The sequence below is a fragment of the Lissotriton helveticus genome, chromosome 7, assembly GCF_964261635.1.
Source record: "Lissotriton helveticus chromosome 7, aLisHel1.1, whole genome shotgun sequence".
NCBI classification, from domain to species: domain Eukaryota; kingdom Metazoa; phylum Chordata; class Amphibia; order Caudata; family Salamandridae; genus Lissotriton; species Lissotriton helveticus.
Window position 1 is genome coordinate 1,770,565,680 of NC_136068.1, and position 24,458 is coordinate 1,770,590,137.

Sequence of the window (24,458 nt, forward strand, 5' to 3'; positions counted from 1 at the left end):
CCCCCAATTTATTTACCTGAAACAGCTGGTGTGCAGCATTAGATTGAGCACTGCCATTCTGAACCATGCTTTTCACCTTGTGGTACTGGGTAGCCCATCTCTCTGGAAAACTTCAAACACGTAGTTCAAAAGTGGCTTGTGAATGTGGCTGTGTGTATGAGCCCTTATGGTAGGGTTTGTAAACCTGTTACAGCATGCTAATTATGCACTTGCCTCACTCTGTGTAAGGGTGGACTCTTAATAGCTGTTAGTGATTTGGGGGTTACATTTTAAAGCCTTGGGCTGTTTCCCAGGTGTGGTCCCTTTTTACTTTGACATCTGTTAATCATGAGTGTACCCCCTCGTAGAAAGTTTGGAGTAATATCTGTCCTTGAATTTCATTTCACATCCTTGTGGCTGTGTGTGTGTGTGTGTGTGTGTGGCTCTGTGTGTGTGTGTGTGTGTGGCTCTGGGTGTGTGTGTGTGTGTGTGGCTCTGTGTGTGTGGGGGGGGGCTCTGTGTGTGTGTGTGTGTGTGTGTGTGGGGGGCTCTGTGTGTGTGTGTGTGGGGCTCTGTGTGTGTGTGGGGGGGGCTCTGTGTGTGTGTGTGGGGGGCTCTGTGTGTGTGTGGGTCTGTGTGTGTGTGTCAGTGTCAGTGTGTGTGTGTGTGTGTCAGTGTCAGTGTGTGTGTCAGTGTGTCTGTGTGTGTGTGTGTGTGTCAGTGTGTCTGTGTGTGTGTGTGTGTGTGTGTCAGTGTCAGTGTGTGTGTGTGTGTGTCAGTGTCAGTGTCTGTGTGTGTGTGTGTGTGTGTGTCAGTGTCAGTGTCTGTGTGTGTGGGGGGCTCTGTGTGTGTGTGTGTGGGTCTGTGTGTGTGTGTCAGTGTCAGTGTCCGTGTCAGTGTGTGTGTGTGTGTGTGTGTATGTCAGTGTCAGTGTGTGTGTCAGTGTGTCAGTGTGTGTATGTGTGTGTGTGTGTCAGTGTCAGTGTCAGTGTGTGTTTGTGTGTGTGTGTGTGTGTGTGTCAGTGTCAGTGTGTGTCAGTGTGTCAGTGTGTGTGTGTGTGTGTGTCAGTGTGTGTGTGTGTGTGTGTGTGTCAGTGTGTGTCAGTGTGTGTGTGTGTGTGGCTCTGTGTGTGTGTGTGTGTGTGTGTGGCTCTGTGTGTGTGTGTGTGTGTGTGTGGGACTCTGTGTGTGTGTGTGTGGGGCTCTGTGTGTGTGTGTGTGTGTGGCTGTGTGTGTGTGTGTGGGGCTCTGTGTGTGTGTGTGTGTGTGGGGCTGTGTGTGTGTGTGTGGGGCTCTGCGTGTGTGTGTGTGTGGGGCTCTGTGTGTGTGTGTGGGGGGCTCTGTGTGTATGTGTGTGGGTCTGTGTGTGTGTGTGTGGGTCTGTGTATTTGCGTGTGGGTCTGTGTGTTTGTGTGTGGCATTTGCGAGAGATTAAGCTATTGGCATTGTAAATGACGATGCCATTTATTTATCTGTTTTCAAAACCAACACATAAATAAAAATGTTGTCATTTACAATGCCAATAGCTCTAACTTTTGCAAAGGCGAGACCGTGGCATTGTAAATGCTTGTTTAGTTAGAAGGCAAATGGCATCAAGTGTTGGAGAGAACTCAGGCCCTTTGCTAGTTGTGAATCACAGAGCCTGAGGACCGGACGGTTGATCATCTCCAAAGAAACAGGATACAAGTGGGTGGAGTCACCCGTGGAGCTGCACAACCACATGGCAGGATTCGGAGGATCAAGAACGACTCAAGCTGGTGGACCTCCAGAATGTCTACTGGTGATACTGACTTCATTGCCAGTTTGTGGGTTCATTACCCAGTCCGCTCTACTTGCATTCCTATTTTTGATGGCCAAGTAATTAGGACCCAACTGTGGCCAGGAGGCCTGTGTAGAGGGACTTATTTTGATATACACCTGTTTTGTTGGTTTAAGGTTATTTTTGTTCAACACAGGGAATGGGAAGAAACTGTCACTACTTAACTATCTGGCCAGACAGCCTATCCACACATATGTTTACCCTGTCTCCGTTAACCCACCAGAAATGATGAATGTTACATCTCTACATGTAAAGGGCCCTAATGCCGCCAACAAGAGGGAAGTGGTCTGGAGGGATCTTAGCGATCAGCAGCCCGATATTATATGCCTGCAGGTGGCACCCCTATTGAAAAAGGATCAGGAGAGATTCAGGCATATCCCACTCTTTTTTTGCATCTGCCTATAGGAAGCAGCAAGGGGTATCCAATTTAATCAAGCACAACTTTTCGTTTTTAGTTTTGGAGACCACTATTGAGGATGAAGGCTGACTAATAATTTTGTCTGGAACACTTCAAGGCCCCTTGCTTACACTAGCTATGGTTTATGCCCCAAATGTTTCTCAAAACGCATACCTACTAGAATTCCACTCTGTAATGTCTGGGATGGCGAAGGGGAAAACTATCTTCACTGGGGACTTCAACAAAGTATGGAATCTCCAGGAAGCCAAGGAGGTGGGTCGGTGGAGTCAAACTGAGGCGTCTTTAGAAGCTTAAAAATATCCTGTCAGATAGGCCTCAAACGTGTGGCAAAAGCTGCACCCATCCGAGACGGGATACAAGTACTACCAACATATCCATTGGACTACCACATCAATTATATTTCAGTTTGGAGACCACTTCTTCAGGAGACCAGGGGGGTGTGGTAGGAGTCTCAGACCACAACCAGATATCCACTTATTTGGTACTAGGGACCAGGGCTCCCCCCGTAATTGGCATCTACACCCATCACTGCTTAGGGACCACGTGATCCTCAAAGACATTGGACAACATATTAATAAGTATTTCAGCCTAAATGAGGAGAACGAGGGATCAATGGGGGTGTCTGAGATACATTTAAGGTGGCAATCAGGGCCAATGAGTTGCTGCTGCAGCCAACAACTGCGCCTCTGCAAACTAGAAGTTCAGAAACTTGAATGTGAAATACTATAGCTAGAACGAGAGAGGGCAGGGACTCCCACACTACAGAATATCCAAAAGCTAGTCACTGGGAGAAACCAATTTCGTGTGCACTTAGCTAATAACGCTGAACTTGCCCTTTCAAATCTAAAGAAAAGATCCTATGACACAGGAGTAAAGTTGGCACACAAAGGAAAAGGAATTTGTCAAGGAAATCCCTGCATGTACAGGTATCAAACTGACAGATTATGCTATGAAGCTTAAAGAGTTTCACCGACCACTTCCATTCCGATGTGAAGCCCAGTGAGGTATACCCTGTATCTCTACAATCAGTATATAGTCCTACTTATTCCCAGAGAAATATAAAGAGAATACTCAGTGGGAGGTTTTCAATACTATTTATTGAACCAATGTTATTCTTGCATAAAATATGTGTGATGCAATGATTAGTAGAAAGAAGCAGATAACCGTGATTACAAGCACCAAAAGCATGAAAAGTATATGTGGTTCTACCATGGCGCTAAATAATTGTATATATGCAGGCATATAAACAAGAGAGTAATCTAGCAAATTCCTACTATGCAAACCCTACTCTAAGTGTACCTAGAGTGTGTGTAGGTGTAGAGCCAAGACCTCCTCAAGGGACGATCCAACCCCATTACCTGATGGGATAGAGTGAAAGACCCCATCCTAGTCACTAACTGGACACCCCTCACGGGATGTCAGGTTGCCGCGTGGTAATTTCTCAGCATGCAAGAACCCTCAGTGGCAGCGGAAGTACCTCCTCTACTAATCTATCAGGATGCTCATCTTCTATAATAGAAAGCAGCCTTGCGATGTACACATAGATTAGTGATGTTATGGATATATAGATAGCCCTGTCATCCCGTGGATGAAGATAGTGAATATATTTGTACATAGTGTGAAATGAGGCCTTGTACATGATGTTCAGGGCGTTGTGATAATGTTGTGCAAAGCTAGATGTAAAACAAGTTTAGATTAGGAGAAACTAATCCAATATTGTTGTGCGTGCAAATGTGTGCCAAAGTTCACAACTGAAAATTTTATTTGTGAGGACAATGTAAGAAAGTGAGCTGCTTCACTACGTGGGCCTAACTCGGGAATATAGTTCAAGTTCAATTTCAAAAATTTGTATAGCGCACTACTCACCCAGAGGGTCTCAAGGCGCTTGAGGGAGGGGGGAGGGGAGGGAGGGTACTTTACTTATCGAATATCCAAGTTTTTAGTTGCTTTCTGAAAGAGAGGTGGTTCTGTGTAAAGTGGAGGTGGGTGGGGAGAGAATTCCAAGTTTTGGCCGCTAAGAAGGAGAAGGATCTACCCCCCATGGTTGATTTGTGGATGCGCGGAATTGCGGCGAGGGCTTGATTGGACGATCGTAGTTGTCGGGTGGGGGTGTAAAAGGACAGGCGCGTGTTGAGGCATTCGGGTCCTAGGTCGTAGAGGGCTTTGTGTGCGTGGGTGAGGAGACGGAACGTTATTCGCTTGTTGACGGGGAGCCAGTGAAGGTCTTTCAGGTGACCGGAAATGTGATCTTGGCGGGGGATGTCTAGTATGAGTCTGGCTGAGGCGTTTTGGATGCGTTGGAGTTTTTTCTGTAGTTTAGCTGTGGTTCCGGCGTAAAGGGTGTTTCCGTAATCCAGTCGGCTTGTGACTAGTGCGTGGGTGACCGTTTTTCTTGTTTCGGTGGGGATTCAATGGAAGATTTTTTTGAGCATGCGTAGGATGTTGAAGCATGATGATGAGACGGCGTTGACTTGTCTGGTCATCGAGAGGGAGGAGTCCAGGATGAAGCCCAGGTTACGTGCGTGGTCAGTTGGTATGGGTGCGGTTCCCAGGGCCGGTGGCCACCATGAGTCGTCCCAAGCAGAGGGGGATGATCCTAAGATGAGGACTTCCGTTTTGTCCGAGTTCAGTTTTAAGCGGCTGTTCTTCATCCACTCGGCTACATCTTTCATTCCTTCGTGTAAGTTGGTTTTGGCGGTGTTTGGGTCTTTGGTGAGGGAGAGGATCAGCTGGGTGTCGTCTGCGTAGGAGATGATGTTGAGGTTGTGTTGGCGCGCGATGGATGCGAGGGGACTCATGTATACGTTGAAGAGGGTGGGACTGAGTGATGATCCTTGTGGTACGCCGCAGATGACTTCGGTGGCCTCTGATCTAAAAGGGGGGAGGCGGACTCTCTGGGTTCTTCCGGCGAGGAACGAGCTGATCCAGTCCAATGCTTTCCATTGTATTCCGACGTTGCTGAGGCGTTGTATGAGGGTGCTATGACAGACTGTGTCGAAGGCTGCGGAGAGGTCAAGTAGGATGAGGGCAACTGTTTCTCCGTTGTCCAGTAGTGTTCGAATGTCGTCTGTAGCTGCGATGAGGGCGGTCTCGGTGCTGTGTTTGGCTCGGAAGCTGGACTGTGAGGGGTCGAGGGATTTGTTGGATTCGAGGAAGGTGGCGAGCTGATTGTTGACGGCTTTCTCAATGACTTTGGCAGGGAATGGGAGGAGCGAGATGGGGCGGTAGTTCTTAAGTTCAGTGGGGTCTGCTGTGGGTTTCTTCAAAAGGGCGCTGAGTTCGGCAGCTTTCCAGCTTTCCGGGAAAGTAGCGGAGTTGAGGGAGCAGTTGATGACGTCTCGGAGATGGGGTGCGATGATGGAGTCTGCTTTGTTGAAGATGTGGTGGGGACATGGGTCGGTTGGTGATCCTGAGTAGATGGAGTTCATCAGGCGGATGGTGTCTTCGGTGGTGATTGGGTTCCAGGCGCAAAGGTTGATGGAGGGGGGTTTTGGTTCGGAGGTGGGTGGAGCGGATTGGTCTCCGGACTGGTTTTCAAAGCTGTTATGTATGTCGGCGATTTTGTTGTGGAAGAATGAGGCTAGGGAGTCGCAGAGGTCTTGGGAGGGAGTGATGTCGTTGGTGTCGGCGATGGGGTGGGTAAATTCTTTGACGATGTTGAATAGTTCCTTGCTGTTGTGGGCGTTGTTGTCAAGTGGATCCTTGAATGCTGATTTCTTGGTGGATCGGATCAGTAGGTGGTATTTGCGGGTGGCGTTCTTGAAGGTGGTCAGGTTGTCAGTGGTTGGGTTTTTTCTCCAGGCTTTCTCGAGGGTGCGACAGTACTTCTTGGATTTCTTAAGGTCATCGTTGAACCAGGGGGCTTTTTTGCTACCTTGTTTGATTTGATGGTTTTTCAAGGGTGCTAGTTCGTCGGCGCTGTGGGTGATCCATTGTTTGAGGTTGGTGGCTGCTTGGTTTGGGTCTGATGATTTGGCAGGAGGGTTTTGGTGAAGTGATGTGATGATCTGGTCGGTGGTAATTTTGTTCCAGTTTCTTCGGGGAACTGGTTGTGGGAGGTTATGGGTCGTGGTCTTTTTGTAGTTGAAGTGAACGCAGCTGTGGTCCGTCCAATGGAGAGCTGTGGTGTGGTTGAAGGAGATGTGCTTGCTGGAGGTGAAGATTGGGTCGAGTGTGTGTCCGGCATAGTGGGTGGGGGTATCAACAAATTGTTCGAGTCCGAGGTTGGCCAGGTTGTCCAGGAGGGTGGTGGTGTTGCTGTCGTTTTTCTTTTCCAGGTGGAAGTTGAGGTCTCCCAGTAGAATGTAGTCCTTGGAGGGGAGGGCGTGTGGGCTGATGAAGTCGGTGATGTCTTCGCTGAATTGTGTGCGGGGTCCTGGTGGCCTGTAGATGAGGGTGCCTCTGAGTGTGGTCTTGGGGTCGGTGTGGATCTGGAAGTGAAGGTGTTCGGAGGTAGCGAGGTTGTCGTCGGAACTGGTCGTGATGCGGATGGTGTTCTTATGGACGATGGCGATGCCTCCTCCTGTTTGGTTGGTGCGGTCCTTTCGGATGATCTTGTAGCCGTCCGGGATGGCTATGGCGATGTCGGGAGCTGATGAGGCGTTCATCCAGGTTTCTGTAAGGAAGGCGACGTCAGGCGATGTAGTGTCGAGTAGGGTCCAAAGGTCAATGGCGTGTCTGTGGATCGAACGGGTGTTGAGTAGGATGCATTTCAGATGGTTAGTGTTTGAGCCTTGTTTGGAGTTAGTGGATTTGGTGTGAGTCCTGATGCTGTCGAACTTGCAGGAGCGGCAGGTGAAGGGTCCATGGATGTGTCCGGGGGGTGGCTTGGTAGCAGGTCGGGAATCGGTCGGGGTTAAGTGCTGAGAGGGTAGCGGCGTCGTACGTTATGCGGGTGGAGAGGATTTTGCAGGGACCAGGGGGTCTGACGCTGGGCGCGGTCCAGGCGCGGACGGGCGTAGACGGGCTTACCTTTGGCGTGCATAGGGCGCGCATAGGGCGCATCCGCTGCGCGTGAACACTGCGCGCAGATGTATCTGTCATATGTGGATAGTGGAGGGGGGAGGGGCGAGGGAGGAACAGCTGGGAGGTGGGAGCGGGGTGGAGGGACGGGCTGGGAGGCAAACAAACACAAAATGGCAGCAGAAACAAAAGCGAAACCAGGCTAAGCAAATACTCAGGCAATGCGATATAGCGCTGCGATATAGCGCTATGATGTGGCACAATTTAAATGCATTCAAAAAGGGGGTGGTGATGGACAGAGTATCTGAGTCAATCAGAACACTCCTACCCAGTCAACAGATCAGGGTTTGATCCATCACCGTTTTTTAGCTCACTGCACCATCCCAGTTCAGAACCTGGCTATATGCAAATTAGTCTGTCCCTGGCCCAGTGCATCATGGGAACAGGGCAGACCAAACTACCAAGCCAATTCTTCACTGGAAAGGAAACAAGCTTCCGGGGACCGGTTTCTGGCATTACAGCCGTCTTCGGCCCGGCTTGCTTGAATGCTGATGGTGCAATGAGCAAGGGACTCATGTCTGAGCATACCCTTCCACACTCATGGTGGCCAAAATAATTTCAAAAAGGGGGTGGTGATGGACAGAGTATCTGAGTCAATCAGAACACTCCTACCCAGTCAACAGATCAGGGCTTGATCCATCACCGTTTTTTAGCTCACTGCACCATCCCAGTTCAGAACCTGGCTATATGCAAATTAGTCTGTCCATCACCACCCCCTTTTTGAAATTATTTTGGCCACCATGAGTGTGGAAGGGTATGCTCAGACATGAGTCCCTTGGTCATTGCACCATCAGGATTCAAGCAAGCCGGGCCGAAGACAGCTGTAATGCCAGAAACCGGTCCCCGGAAGCTTGTTTCCTTTCCAGTGAAGAATTGGCTTGGTAGTTTGGTCTGCCCTGTTCCCATGATGCACTGGGCCAGGGACAGACTAATTTGCATATAGCCAGGTTCTGAACTGGGATGGTGCAGTGAGCTAAAAAACGGTGATGGATCAAGCCCTGATCTGTTGACTGGGTAGGAGTGTTCTGATTGACTCAGATACTCTGTCCATCACCACCCCCTTTTTGAAATTATTTTGGCCACTATGAGTGTGGAAGGGTATGCTCAGACATGAGTCCCTTGCTCATTGCACCATCAGGATTCAAGCAAACCAGGCCGAAGACGGCTGTAATGCCAGAAACCGGTCCCCGGAAGCTTGTTTCCTTTCCAGTGAAGAATTGGCTTGGTAGTTTGGTCTGCCCTGTTCCCATGATGCACTGGGCCAGGGACAGACTAATTTGCATATAGCCAGGTTCTGAACTGGGATGGTGCAGTGAGCTAAAAAACGGTGATGGATCAAGCCCTGATCTGTTGACTGGGTAGGAGTGTTCTGATTGACTCAGATACTCTGTCCATTTTTTTTTTTTTTGTACATTTATTAAGCGCCTGATTACGCCACTGGCGTGTCTCCGCGCTATGACAAGTGGAGTGGCTGTCCCCCCTCCTCCCAACCAAGCTATCTACTGAAACAGGTGCGCTTTAAGTTTTTTTCTAAACTGGACTTCGGAGGGTTCCAGCCGAAGTTCCAGCGGAAGATTATTCCAGCGCTTGGGAGCAAGGTATCTAAAAGATCTGCCTCCCATGCGAGCTTTAGATATTCTTGGGACTTTTAACAGCCCGGTCTGCGAGGACCGGAGACTGCGTGCAGGCTCATAATGGGCTATTAGGCTCTGGAGCGGAAGAGGTGCTTTGCCGTTCAGGATACGATGGCAAGTGGCAAGAGTCTTAAACTCTCCTCTCTATGGGGAGCCAGTGGAGCGCCCGCAAGGCTAGTTTGGCAGATGACCTCCTAGGGGGTCTAAGGACCAGCCGCGCTGCCGCGTTTTGAAGAACCTGCAGGCGGCCGATGACCCTGCCTGTGGCCCCCAGATAGAGCAGATTCCCATAATCAAGTCGGGAGGTGACCAGGGCATGCACCAGTGTCTGACGGGCAGGAGTGGGAAGCAGATCTAATACTTTCCTGAGAGCTCTCAGAACACCGAAGCAGATCCCTGCCACTCGACCGACATGTGGGCCAAAAGTGAGGTCCTTATCCAACCACACGCCAAGGTTCCTGGCCTCACGGCAGGGAGCAGGAACTTCCCCCAAACAGGGTGGCCACCACGCCGACGACCACGCAGACGGTACACCCCCCACCACGAGCACCTCGGTCTTGCTCCCGTTTAACTTTAAACAGTTGGCAGACATCCAGGCAGCAAGGTCTTTCATGCAGTTCCTGAAGATGTCTGCCGCAAGTCCGGGCGCGCGCGATAGGGAGATGACCAGCTGCGTGTCGTCGGCGTAGGACACCAGGCGGAGACCATACCCCTCCACGATGGCTGCCAGGGGGGAGACATAGATGTTGAATAGAGTTGGGCTCAGGGACGAACCCTGAGGTACGCCCTGGCCCAACTCAATCTCCCTGGAGTAGTAATCGCCCAATCTGACCTGGAAGCACCTCTCAGCAAGGAAGGACTTGATCCAACCAAGCGCAGCTCCTGTCACCCCTCCTCCAATCAGACACTGTAGCAAGGTGGAGTGTGCTACAGTGTCGAATGCTGCGCTTAAGTCTAGTAAGATCAGTGCCATCGTTTGGCCCTCGTCTACTCCCTGTATGAGTGCTTCCACCGCCACGAGGAGAGCGGACTCCGTCGAATGACGGGGGCGGAAACCAAATTGCGAGTCGTGGAGTAGCGAAGCCGTCTCCACGAACTGCATGAGCTGTATGTTGGCTATTTTTTCCGCCACCTTCGCCATATAGGGAAGGAGGGAGATAGGACGGAGGTTATCCAGCTTTTCAAAGCTAACGTTGGCCTTCTTTTGCAAAGGAAGTACCACTGCCTGTTTCCAGGCCCTAGGCACCACTTGAGACTCAAAGGAGGTATCCAGCAGCTGGCGCACATAGGGCTCTAGAACTGGCAAGCTGTCCTTTAGCCGACTAGGAGTGGTCGGATCTCTAGGGGAGCCAGATTTTATAGATCCACAAATGCGGAGAAGCTCCGTAGTGGAAGGAGTGACAAACATAGTTAGCCGATGTTCCCCTTCCGTTCTTGCGAATTCCAAGGAGGCAAGGCCGTTGTCTGTCCTCTGGGGGAAGGAGTTATAAATGTTGGAGACCTTGGTTGCAAAGTACTCCGCAATTCGATTGCAGCCCTCCGTAGTGCAAAGTTTCTTAGGTACTGTGGCGGATTTTCCTATTGCAATAGATTTATAAATGGAGAAAAGCTCCTTGGTGGACTGCTTTGCTTCCTCAATTTTATTGCAGTAGTACAATGATTTGGCCTTCCTAATCAGCGTATGATAGGCGCGTCTGCAATCCGTGTAAACAGTTTTGGCCTGCATGGAGTATGCAATCCCCCATTGCCTTTCAGCGCGTTTACATGCAGCTTTGGCCGTTCGCAAGTTCTCATTGTACCAAGGCGCCGACCGTTGCACTCGGCCGCCTGATTTCGCCATACCCAATGGTGCTACTTGATTCAGAGCTTCCAGAATGCGCTGGTCCAGGTTGGAATTAATTTCATCAACCCCATCGCCCCCCAGATGACCTTTCTCGGTGAGTGCCCGATTGAATTTGGCCTGAGAGAACGCTGTCCATCTGCGCCTCAGATATTTGTCAGCGGGAGGGTCATTGGGGCGAGGTCCCTGTGTTTCGATGGTGAAAGGGACGAGGAGATGATCGGACCATGCGATGGGAATCGGGGCTTGGGCATCTACTTGACTCCAGTTAGCAAAGACTGGGTCCAGAAGGTGGCCCAGCTTATGGGTAGGTTGCGATACCTTCTGTTCGAATTTTTATTGGGATATTTGTAGAGCGCTGCGTTACGCACACCGGCGTGTCCACGCGCTAAAAGAGGGAGAGGCAGCGGGCAGGGCGCACAGCAGCAAAGCGGGCACTTATTTAGAGTAGAGGAATGTTTTCAGTTTTGCTCGGAACCTGGCTTCCTCCGGTTCCAAGCGCAGGTCCACTGGTAGTTTATTCCAGTTACTTGCCGCTAGGCATCTGAAGGACCTACCTCCCATGCGTGCTTTCTTAACTCTGGGGATCCTCAGCAGACCGCCCCCAGCGGATCTAAGCGCTCGTGTTGGATGATACACTTCAATCAGTTTATTCAGAGGGTCGGGCGCCCTGCCATTCAAGATTCGATGACAGGTGCAGAGGGCTTTATATTCCACTCTTCTCCTCACGGGGAGCCAGTGTAGCTTCTGGAGGGCCGCCTTGGAAGGCGCCCTTTTGGGCAGCCTGAGAATCAAGCGAGCTGCCGCATTCTGCAGCACTTGCAGGCGTGCAATTGTAAGCAGGCCATCGTGTGGCATAGCTCGCTCGCCACCCTGTCCGTAGGGGTATCTAAATGTAGGTTAAGATCCCCAAGGACCAGATATTCACCACCCCCTTTTTGAAATTATTTTGGCCACCATGAGTGTGGAAGGGTATGCTCAGACATGAGTCCCTTGCTCATTGCACCATCAGGATTCAAGCAAGCCGGGCCGAAGACGGCTGTAATGCCAGAAACCGGTCCCCGGAAGCTTGTGTCCTTTCCAGTGAAGAATTGGCTTGGTAGTTTGGTCTGCCCTGTTCCCATGATCCACTGGGCCAGGGCTTGATCCATCACTGTTTTTTAGTTAACTGCACCATCCCAGTTCAGAACCTGGCTATATGCAAATTAGTCTGTCCCTGGCCCAGTGCATCATGGGAACAGGGCAGACCAAACTACCAAGCCAATTCTTCACTGGAAAGGAAACAAGCTTCCGGGGACCGGTTTCTGGCATTACAGCCGTCTTCGCCCCGGCTTGCTTGAATTCTGATGGTGCAATGAGCAAGGGACTCATGTCTGAGCATACCCTTCCACACTCATGGTGGCCAAAAAAATTTCAAAAGGGGGGTGGTGATGGACAGAGTATCTGAGTCAATCAGAACACTCCTACCCAGTCAACAGATCAGGGCTTGATCCATCACCGTTTTTTAGCTCACTGCACCATCCCAGTTCAGAACCTGGCTATATGCAAATTAGTCTGTCCCTGGCCCAGTGCATCATGGGAACAGGGCAGACCAAACTACCAAGCCAATTCTTCACTGGAAAGGAAACAAGCTTCCGGGGACCGGTTTCTGGCATTACAGCCGTCTTCGGCCCGGCTTGCTTGAATCCTGATGGTGCAATGAGCTTTTTGTCCACCATAAGCGTGGAAGGGTATACTCAGATGTGAGTCCCTTGCTCATTGCACCATCAGGATTCAAGCATGCCGGGCCGACGAGGCTGAAATGCCAGAAACCGGTCCCCGGTAGCTTGTTTCCTTCCCAGTATAAGAATTGGCTTGGTAGTTTGGTTTGCCCTGTTCCCATCATGCACTGGGACAGGAACAGACTAATTTGCATGTAGCCAGGTTCTGAGCTGGGATGGTGCAGTGAGCTAAAAAACGGTGATTGATCAAGCCCTGATCTTTGGACTGGGTCAGAGTGGTCTGCTTAATTCAGACACTCTGTTCATCACCACCCCCTTTTCTGAATCATTTTGTCCACCATAAGCGTGGAAGGGTATACTCAGATGTGAGTCCCTTGCTCATTGCACCATCAGGATTCAAGCAAGCCGGGCCGACGAGGCTGAAATGCCAGAAACCGGTCCCCGGTAGCTTGTTTCCTTCCCAGTATAAGAATTGGCTTGGTAGTTTGGTTTGCCCTGTTCCCATCATGCACTGGGACAGGAACAGACTAATTTGCATGTAGCCAGGTTCTGAGCTGGGATGGTGCAGTGAGCTAAAAAACGGTGATGGGTCAAGCCCTGATCTTTGGACTGGGTCAGAGTGGTCTGCTTAATTCAGACACTCTGTTCATCACCACCCCCTTTTCTGAATCATTTTGTCCACCATAAGCGTGGAAGGGTATACTCAGATGTGAGTCCCTTGCTCATTGCACCATCAGGATTCAAGCAAGCCGGGCCGACGAGGCTGAAATGCCAGAAACCGGTCCCCGGTAGCTTGTTTCCTTCCCAGTATAAGAATTGGCTTGGTAGTTTGGTTTGCCCTGTTCCCATCATGCACTGGGACAGGAACAGACTAATTTGCATGTAGCCAGGTTCTGAGCTGGGATGGTGCAGTGAGCTAAAAAACGGTGATGGATCAAGCCCTGATCTTTGGACTGGGTCAGAGTGGTCTGCTTAATTCAGACACTCTGTTCATCACCATCCCCTTTTCTGAATCATTTTGTCCACCATAAGCGTGGAAGGGTATACTCAGATGTGAGTCCCTTGCTCATTGCACCATCAGGATTCAAGCAAGCCGGGCCGACGAGGCTGAAATGCCAGAAACCGGTCCCCGGTAGCTTGTTTCCTTCCCAGTAAAAGAATTGGCTTGGTAGTTTGGTTTGCCCTGTTCCCATCATGCACTGGGACAGGAACAGACTAATTTGCATGTAGCCAGGTTCTGAGCTGGGATGGTGCAGTGAGCTAAAAAATGGTGATGGATCAAGCCCTGATCTTTGGACTGGGTCAGAGTGGTCTGCTTAATTCAGACACTCTGTTCATCACCACCCCCTTTTCTGAATCATTTTGTCCACCATAAGCGTGGAAGGGTATACTCAGATGTGAGTCCCTTGCTCATTGCACCATCAGGATTCAAGCCAACCGGGCCGACGAGGCTGAAATGCCAGAAACCGGTCCCCGGTAGCTTGTTTCCTTCCCAGTATAAGAATTGGCTTGGTAGTTTGGTTTGCCCTGTTCCCATCATGCACTGGGACAGGAACAGACTAATTTGCATGTAGCCAGGTTCTGAGCTGGGATGGTGCAGTGAGCTAAAAAATGGTGATGGATCAAGCCCTGATCTTTGGACTGGGTCATAGTGGTCTGCTTAATTCAGACACTCTGTTCATCACCACCCCCTTTTCTGAATCATTTTGTCCACCATAAGCGTGGAAGGGTATACTCAGATGTGAGTCCCTTGCTCATTGCACCATCAGGATTCAAGCAAGCCGGGACGACAAGGCTGAAATGCCAGAAACCGGTCCCCGGTAGCTTGTTTCCTTCCCAGTATAAGAATTGGCTTGGTAGTTTGGTTTGCCCTGTTCCCATCATGCACTGGGACAGGAACAGACTAATTTGCATGTAGCCAGGTTCTGAGCTGGGATGGTGCAGTGAGCTAAAAAACGGTGATGGATCAAGCCCTGATCTTTGGACTGGGTCAGAGTGGTCTGCTTAATTCAGACACTCTGTTCATCACCACCCCCTTTTCTGAATCATTTTGTCCACCATAAGCGTGGAAGGGTATACTCAGATGTGAGTCCCTTGCTCATTGCACCATCAGGATTCAAGCAAGCCGGGCCGACGAGGCTGAAATGCCAGAAACCGGTCCCCGGTAGCTTGTTTCCTTCCCAGTATAAGAATTGGCTTGGTAGTTTGGTTTGCCCTGTTCCCATCATGCACTGGGACAGGAACAGACTAATTTGCATATAGCAAACTACCAAGCCAATTCTTATCCTGGGAAGGAAACAAGCTTCCGGGGACCGGTTTCTGGCATCACAGCCTTCTTCGGCCCACCTTGCTTGAATCCTGATGGTGCAATGAGCAAGGGACTCACGTCTGAGTATACCCTCCCACACATAGTGTGGATAAAACCGATTTTGGAAAAGGGGGGTGGTGATGGACAGAGTTTCTGAATGATGCAGAATACTCTTACCAAGTCAAGAGATCATGGTTTTAATCCATCACCGTTTTTTAGCTCACTGCACCATCCCAGCCCAGAAATTGGCTATATGCAAATTAGTCTGTTCCTGTCCCAGTGCATGATGGGAACAGGGCAAACCAAACTACCAAGCCAATTCTTATCCTGGGAAGGAAACAAGCTTCCGGGGACCGGTTTCTGGCATCACAGCCTTCTTCGGCCCAGCTTGCTTGAATCCTGATGGTGCAATGAGCAAGGGACTCACGTCTGAGTATACCCTCCCACACATAGTGTGGATAAAACCGATTTTGGAAAAGGGGGGTGGTGATGGACAGAGTGTCTGAATGATGCAGAATACTCTTACCAAGTCAAGAGATCATGGTTTTAATCCATCACCGTTTTTTAGCTCACTGCACCATCCCAGCCCAGAAATTGGCTATATGCAAATTAGTCTGTTCCTGTCCCAGTGCATGATGGGAACAGGGCAAACCAAACTACCAAGCCAATTCTTATCCTGGGAAGGAAACAAGCTTCCGGGGACCGGTTTCTGGCATCACAGCCTTCTTCGGCCCAGCTTGCTTGAATCCTGATGGTGCAATGAGCAAGGGACTCACGTCTGAGTATACCCTCCCACACATAGTGTGGATAAAACCGATTTTGGAAAAGGGGGGTGGTGATGGACAGAGTTTCTGAATGATGCAGAATACTCTTACCAAGTCAAGAGATCATGGTTTTAATCCATCACCGTTTTTTAGCTCACTGCACCATCCCAGCCCAGAAATTGGCTATATGCAAATTAGTCTGTTCCTGTCCCAGTGCATGATGGGAACAGGGCAAACCAAACTACCAAGCCAATTCTTATCCTGGGAAGGAAACAAGCTTCCGGGGACCGGTTTCTGGCATCACAGCCTTCTTCGGCCCAGCTTGCTTGAGTCCTGATGGTGCAATGAGCAAGGGACTCACGTCTGAGTATACCCTCCCACACATAGTGTGGATAAAACCGATTTTGGAAAAGGGGGGTGGTGATGGACAGAGTTTCTGAATGATGCAGAATACTCTTACCAAGTCAAGAGATCATGGTTTTAATCCATCACCGTTTTTTAGCTCACTGCACCATCCCAGCCCAGAAATTGGCTATATGCAAATTAGTCTGTTCCTGTCCCAGTGCATGATGGGAACAGGGCAAACCAAACTACCAAGCCAATTCTTATCCTGGGAAGGAAACAAGCTTCCGGGGACCGGTGTCTGGCATCACAGCCTTCTTCGGCCCAGCTTGCTTGAATCCTGATGGTGCAATGAGCAAGGGACTCACATCTGAGTATACCCTTCCACGCTTATGGTGGACAAAATGATTCAGAAAAGGGGGTGGTGATGAACAGAGTGTCTGAATTAAGCAGACCACTATGACCCAGTCCAAAGATCAGGGCTTGATCCATCACCGTTTTTTAGCTCACTGCACCATCCCAGCTCAGAACCTGGCTACATGCAAATTAGTCTGTTCCTGTCCCAGTGCATGATGGGAACAGGGCAAACCAAACTACCAAGCCAATTCTTATACTGGGAAGGAAACAAGCTTCCGGGGACCGGTTTCTGGCATTACAGCCGTCTTCGGCCCGGCTTGCTTGAATCCTGATGGTGCAATGAGCTTTTTGTCCACCATAAGCGTGGAAGGGTATACTCAGATGTGAGTCCCTTGCTCATTGCACCATCAGGATTCAAGCATGCCGGGCCGACGAGGCTGAAATGCCAGAAACCGGTCCCCGGTAGCTTGTTTCCTTCCCAGTATAAGAATTGGCTTGGTAGTTTGGTTTGCCCTGTTCCCATCATGCACTGGGACAGGAACAGACTAATTTGCATGTAGCCAGGTTCTGAGCTGGGATGGTGCAGTGAGCTAAAAAACGGTGATGGATCAAGCCCTGATCTTTGGACTGGGTCAGAGTGGTCTGCTTAATTCAGACACTCTGTTCATCACCACCCCCTTTTCTGAATCACAATTTAAATGCAGGCAGTGTTACAGTTCAGCGCAGCGCTACGATACCAATCTGGCACGATATGAAGGCAAGCAATGTAGCAGTCCAGCGCTGTGAGATCAGGGAGCGTTGGGAGCGACCACCTCTGCAGGAGCCAGGATGGTCACAGCGCTAGGGAAGGCAGGACGATTCATATGTTATCTGTGGGAGGGAGGAGCAGCTGGGAGGCGGGAGCGGGGTGGAGGGACGGGCTGGGAGGCAAACAAACACAAAATGGCAGCAGAAACAAAAGCGAAACCAGGCTAAGCAAATACTCAGGCAATGCGATATAGCGCTACGATATAGCGCTATGATGTGGCACAATTTAAATGCAGGCAGTGTTACAGTTCAGCGCAGCGCTACGATACCAATCTGGCACGATATAAAGGCAAGCAATGTAGCAGTCCAGCGCTGTGAGATCAGGGAGCGTGGGGAGCGACCACCTCTGCAGGAGTCAGTATGGTCACCATATAACACCAGAGGGGTAATATTTAATATTTCCACTCCAATCTGTGCAACAGTAGGGAAAGCCCTAGACTCCGGAGGGGTAACATTTACTATTCGCACTCCAGTCTGTGCAACAGTAGAGAAAGTGAGGGACTCTGGAGGGGTATCATGTACTATTCCCACTCCAGTATGTGCAATAGTAGAGAAAGCACTGGGCTTTGAGGGGTAAAATTCACTATTATCACTCCAGTTTGTGCAACAGTAGGCAAAGCGTTGCACTCTGGAGGGGCTACATTTATTTTTCTCACAGCATTCTGTATAACTTGTAGGCAAAGTGTTGGACTCCGGAGGGGTAACATTTACTATTCCCAATCCAATCTTTGCAACAGTAGGGAAAGCTTTCGATTCGAGAGGGGTAAAACCTACTATTCCCACACCAAGCTGTGAAACATTAGGGAAATCGTGGGACTCTGTATCTAAGGCATGTTGTTCCTGAAATGCGGGAACTCTGACACTCATTAGTGTCTTGTTGGTGGTGAGCAGATTTACCGGTTGCGGGATCCAAAGTGACCTGCTTCGTCAATCGTGTCGCATCTCTCTCATGTGACACGCTGACTGCATGCTCATTGCATGTTGTGTCTGATTCATAGGGTGCGACCCTTGAAGGTGAGGGATGTACCCATAGAAGCGTTGTATTCTACCTTGTGTGGCTCTGCTGAAATTGCACCTGTGTGTGTGACCGGAATGGTCTGGTGCAGCCTGATCATCGTGCACCGGACATGGTGCCTCCTGTCAAGGGAGGTACGGAATTTGTAACTCTTTATTGTGCGTGACCAGAATTGCCTGCTGCACCCCATTTCAACGTGCATCGTCATAGTGCCTTATTTCCAGGTAGGTACGGAATTTGTAACTGATCGTGATTGAGATCTGAAGTGTCTGGTGCAACTCATAACAACGTGCACCAGACACTGTGCCCAGATTACCTGAGAGGCTTTCGTGTGTTTCTCCCCATTCATTTGGTTGTTCCTTTTTTTACCTTTGTCGTGGGAGACCAACTGCTTTTTCTCACCTGGCCCCTCCTGAAGCTATCTTGGCGCCAGGTAGTAAGTAGTGAGAGAGATTCACTGGGTTTAAGGAATGCTTCCGAGACAGTTCAGAAGCATGTCAAGAGACTGCATGACTCCATTGTGCTTCGAGACCTGTGAGTGGACTTCTTGCAGGGCTGCTAAACTTCCCTTGTTTACATCTATCTCTAAATAGAACTTGCTACACGCATCGTGTCTAGGTGGTGGGGTTTGTTATTTACTATCAGGGGGTATTGGACAATTGGGGCGAACTATTGGGTGGAGGGATACTAGGGTCACGGAGTCTGCAGAGTGTGTTATCCATTGACTTGCTGGGTACTAGTAGCACTGCATTAGGGTGCTAAGTCGTATGTGTGCAGGAGCTTTCCGTACGGACTGTGCTGGTTACCTGTCGCACCAAACAGCTGTGCGGAGTAAGTGTGTGAGAGTGACCGTGATAGTGTACGGACCACCTGTGATTCACAATACTGTCCAGCGGTGCAGCGTTATATGTTGATTTGGTGCAAGGAGCACAACACATCTGACATTGGGTTTTCCACATGGCTCTGGCCCGTGGTTCTGCTAAAAAGTGTTTTTGTTTCATGTAAGTACATATTGTTGATATCGTTGTGACCTGAGGTGTATCATATAACTGTGTGGGACTGTTTCCTGGGGTGGTAGCATGTCACAATGCATAAGGGTGCTCCCTGTGTGGGGAGGGTAAGATTTGGGAATGTCCCTAAGTACATATTTTTGCTATCATACGAGTGGGCTTGGTACTGTTAGTAATAATTCCAAATGTGTTTTATGTCCAAAAGTACCTGATGTTCATGTTATAACGAATGAATATGTATGTTTAATACAAATGTTTTTACATACATCTTGTGTGAAGTGTCTTTTGTGATGCTCTGTGTACTTATTGTTCATGTCTGCTGTGTCTTTGCTTTACACATTGCCTCTTGATTAAGCCTGACTTCTCATTGCCCAGCTACCCAAGGGTGAGCACAGGGTAAGCAGCACGTTTTTCTTCACCCACCCTTGAAGGGAGCTGGACGTTCTTCCTGGCTGGGGGCATCTCTTTAGCCAGCCAGAATGTGCTGGTTGTAACAACAGCCCATTAGAAATAACATCCAGTACAGGGATGGTGACCTGATGAGGTCAGCAGCCCACCATGTCTGTGATTGCCTTTGAGTCAAGGTTTTTATTTTCTTGGTGAAATGCAACCTGTTTTCCTTAAAGGAAAACAGGATGCGTTTCATCAATAAAAAGTTATACAATTTGTTTTAATCTTTTAAGAGCAGGCAGTGGCACCGTGGGACCACTGCCTGCCCGTAATAAATGTTCTCCCAATATTCACAAAGAGGAACGGTGGTATATGCAAATGTTTTGCGACCGCATTTCGGTCACAAGACATTCTGACATACCAATGCGATTCGTTATTTGGAAGAGAAGCCCTAAACACATCCTTTCCAAATACTGAATCGCGAAACCAAAATTGCGATTTGGTAACAAGTTATTGAATCCCAGTTTGGGCTTTGAACATTCCTAAAAGCATTTTGCTGGTCACAAACGGGGCAATTCTGTGAATCTGCTCGGTTGTGACCGGAAAAAGGTTCTTAGAGACAACAGTGTGTATGAAAGTGATAGAAGGATGTGAGAAAAGTACTATCAATTGGGTAGAAGAGTTTGGAAAGGAAAAGGGGTGCAGAGAAAAAGATGAGTGAGGTGGATGACAAGAAAAATAGGATAGACTGTATTCAGGAACGTCAGGCAGGTTTGAAAACGAGATTCAACCTGGAAGGAGGACTACGTTACTGGACATGCTAGAGACTAATATAAGGGCCTGTCTATCTGTTTTCTATAGTTCTTGCTGTTTCTTTCTCAGCTGAACATCTTACGTCTCTTTACCTAGATGCAGATGATCATGTACGACCTGAACGCCAACATGACCTGCACCTACTTGGACTTGGAGAAGAGAATTGATTCCCTGGACAAGAAACTGGATGAGATCACACGTCTCATGTCAGAAGCAGTTCAGCAGCAGAGGTCCTGCCAGGGGTCTACAGCGCAATAGAAACAGGTATTGCCGGATCTTTCCCGAGAGCTTTCTACAAAAAATGTTGGCATTTATTTTTATTTATTTGAAATGTTTTATAAAGCGCAAACATGACCCGAATGGGTATCAGAGCGCTGTAGTAAGGAGCATAAGTGGGATAAGTTAAAAGCATGAGTACAGCATCATTTGAGGTACATGAAAAACAACAAAGTCATATGGGAGCACAGGTAAAAACAAAATTGCAATGTTGACCCAGGGTAATCAGCCCATATTGTGGGACATGTAAAGTTCCAGAAAAGCAATAAATCAAAAGGGCACGTGAGGAGACACCAATAGAACTTTTGACCAAAAAGTATAAAAGAATGTCAAACAGGAGATATAAGTAGGTTAAGATGGCTCCAGGACCATTGCTGCAAATGGTCATTCAGGAGTAGCATTTGACGTTTTTTGAAAGAGGTGGTAGAGGGGTTAGATCTGATATCAGGAGGGCATGCCTGTATACCATAAACATCTTTATTGATGTTTAAGACCTAATTTCAAAGTTTAGTAGTTGGTTAGCCAAACTATTAGAATAGCAGAGGCACACATTGGTCATGGATAAGATGGCTTACGTTTGAGTTCCCTGACTGCGAGGTGTGGCTTTATCTTTAAAAGAAGAGAGATCCCCTAGGGCAGCAAATGATCTGTGGCAGCCTCTGTCCTTAATAGCTGGCACACTCACCCCTTCCAAGACACTCCACCTCATTAGTTCAAACCTAGGCAGCGTACATGAGCTGTCTGCAAGACCTGTTGTTATGTTGTCTGTGGGCTTATGGCATGCCCATGAATTGCCATTTGTTCACTGTTGTGCCATTAAGAAATGTGGGTATTTTATTAGTGAATTGGTTCTGATTCTTCCGCCTTTGGGTGCTTGGTTCAAGCCCAGGCGATTTCACTCATTGGTTGCTTCGGGTCGTCCATCCCAACATATCGGTTACTCCTGGTCGGCCATTGCAACGCATGGTTACCAGATGCCCTGACAACTTCGCATGTCACTATCACTTGCTCTCCACATTTGGTCCCTCTCAACCCTCCCACAACACTTGCTTACCTGCCCTACAACCACCCACCTATTGGCCACATCTCTGCTGTCTGCGAACGACCTGGATATACCTTATATCGTAAATCCACGACGGGGAGTGTCCCTGCCCTTGATCTGTTTTCTTTATTAGTGTGTAGGCTATTGGCATTATTTTAGACTTTCAGGCTGTTTCAGGGAGCAATGCCCTGTTCTGCATATTTCCCCAATGATAAACTCAGCACCACTCAGAAGGGTTGATATGCTCTTATACATGATCTTATACAGCTCTCATATAGCACTAATGGGACTGCACCAGCACATCTGTGAATGGCAGTGTCACAAAATGAGGGACAGAGCAGGCAACGACCCAGCGAATGGGACTGCAGAGATGTACAGCTCCGACATATTGGAGCCATTTTTCCTGAACATTTATCTGCTGAGGTGGCGCTCTCCCGCTTGGTTCATGCAGAAGGTATGACGGCAATTACAGGTTGGCTAAGGGGCCACCGTACCTAGTAGAGCTAATCGCTGCAAATGGGCACACTTAAGTAATGTTTGCATGTGTGGCTTGGAGAGCAGTGTGCCAGCTGTGACTGTAAAAGTGCAGTGCGTGTGCAGTGTCTACCTGCTTCCTCTGCACTTCCATAGCTGCACCCTGGAACCAAGCCCCATTTTCTCTCAGAGAGAGAAATAAGGGTTCGGTGGGGCACTGCTGAGGCACTCTTGCAGCCGCAGGAGGGTGCTTAATGGACTGTGGGGTAACCAGCAACGAAATATTGTCCTCCATTGCCACACGCCCACCGGGCAGCAGATTCCATGGGATCAGCTCTGCCGGCTTATTCACAGACTAAAATTTCTCTTTTTAGGTCTCGCTAGAGCCAGCGCATGCTATGCCTAGAAACTGTCCATCACCCCATTTTTACTTTCTAAATACGGGGAACATCGTTTATGACGCGTTTTTTACACTGCAGTGCCTTTACCCCGCAGCTATTACAACGCAAGTCTTTACTACGACTTGCGCTGGATGGCGCTGTGGGATAAGGAATCTTGCAATTTTATATTCCAACACCTTCCCTACTGTTACGGGGACTGGTGTTGGAATGTAAAATTATAGGATTCCTAAATCCACGCCCTCCAATGCAAGTCGTTGTAACGACTTGCGTTGTAAGACTTGCGTGGTAAAGGCATGCGTTGTTACAACATGCGTTGTAACAACGTACATCCCTAAATACTGTCCCATTACTGAGCCAATGCAGCTGTCCACAATACTTAAACAAGCATTGGCATAGCCAATAGGTCTCACTTGTGGGACCTTATAAGTGTTTAGCCATGCAACAGTTGATGTTGTTGCACCAAGGATATTGTGCTGCATAACTAAATACTTATAAGGTCCCAAAAGCGAAACCTATTGGCTATGCCTACGCTAGTTAAAATTTGGCGTACACCCCTGATCTCCCGGTGGGGGACTCTGTGTCCCTGTGGATAGGGCCAGTGCTTTGTTATATATATCGAAAGCAGACGCTTCCGAATGCGGGGGCTTTGCTGCTGGGGCATTTTGCGGTCATTTCATCACCGCCTCACCTGCTGCACCACTCCTGGGTCCCTGGCGCTGCCGGTCTCCTCTGCCGCCGTTCCTCCATTACTGTACGGCAGCATGGAAGCTCCCTCGGTAGAGCGGGGAGACGCTTCCGACTGCGGGGGCTTTACTGCTGGGGCATTTTGCGGTCATTTCATCACCGCCTCACCTGCTGCACCACTCCTGGGTCCCTGACGCTGCCGGTCTCCTCTGCCGCCGTTCCTCCATTACTGTACGGCCGCAGTTGGGGGAGACTGCAGCTCCCAGGTTGCAGTGCTGCTTTCTTGGACCGCCCACTTCCGCCCGTAGCGCGCCAGGAGGCGCTTAAAGCACGGAAGCTCCCTCGGTGGAGCGGGGAGACGCTTCCGACTGCGGGGGCTTTGCTGCTGGGGTATTTTGCGGTCATTTCATCACCGCCTCACCTGCTGCACCACTCCTGGGTCCCTGATGCTGCCGGTCTCCTCTGCCGCCGTTCCTCCATTACTGTACGGCCGCAGTTGGGGGAGACAGCAGCTCCCAGGTTGCAGTGCTGCTTTCTTGGACCGCCCAATTCCGCCCGTAGCGCACCAGGAGGCGCTTAAAGCACGGAAGCTCCCTCCGCGTCGCGGAAGAGGTCGGGACTGGCCATAGACCCTGGATCTATTTTAAGAATTTTATCATTCATGTGAGACTTTGGACTTATTATTAAGTTTATTTTGTGTTTTTATATTATTTGTTTATTGGTTTAAACTGTTGCTATTATTGGTGGTCTGATCTACTATTTTAAAAGTAAGAGTATAGCTGTTAGTGTAATGTCTAGACTCAGCAAAGTCATGCCAGTTGCTGGTCGGATCACTATGGATAACCTTTTGGTTAAAAAGGTTAACCAAATTAATAATGAGCGCAGGGCCTCTTTAGGACGTAGTAATCTTCCTGTATCACCTGAAAAAATGCCCACTCAAGTGATAGAAGGGACAGAGGGAATTACAGAAGGGAACCCTAATTCAAGTAGTGAAGGGGCACCTAGGACTGTGGTACAGGTACAGGTACATGCGGAGGTGCATTCAGATCTGCAAAACTCCTCTAGTGAAGAATCAGACTCGGCCCTTCCAACACTAAGACCAATAAGAAAGTGTAGAAAGATTCAGGCGAAACGAGGGGGAAAAATTACAAAAAAAGAGCTGATACTTCCTGTCCTAAAGCTAGTAAGGCTACTAACCCTGCTATAGGCGTTAGTAATTTGGAGGGTAATAGTGAGGGAGGGTTAAGCTTAACTTCTAAAATCACTGAACTGGTTAATCCACTACTAACTAGACTGGATGCAGTAGCCTCTGAGGTAGAAAGGCTGGGAGGACTGCTAGCGG

At 49.2% G+C, this 24,458-nt stretch overlaps 1 protein-coding gene across 1 annotated transcript in view; it reads left to right on the forward strand.

The window, feature by feature from the left end:
- The window catches only part of KCNN4 (potassium calcium-activated channel subfamily N member 4), a 610,224-nt gene that overhangs the window by 527,111 nt on the left and 58,655 nt on the right, over window positions 1-24,458 (forward strand). Inside the window, exon 8 of the mRNA XM_078655496.1 lies at window positions 20,336-20,503. Within this exon, the coding sequence (XP_078511622.1) occupies window positions 20,336-20,497 (162 nt within the window). The 3' untranslated portion in view covers window positions 20,498-20,503. The remainder of the gene's footprint in view (window positions 1-20,335; window positions 20,504-24,458) is intronic.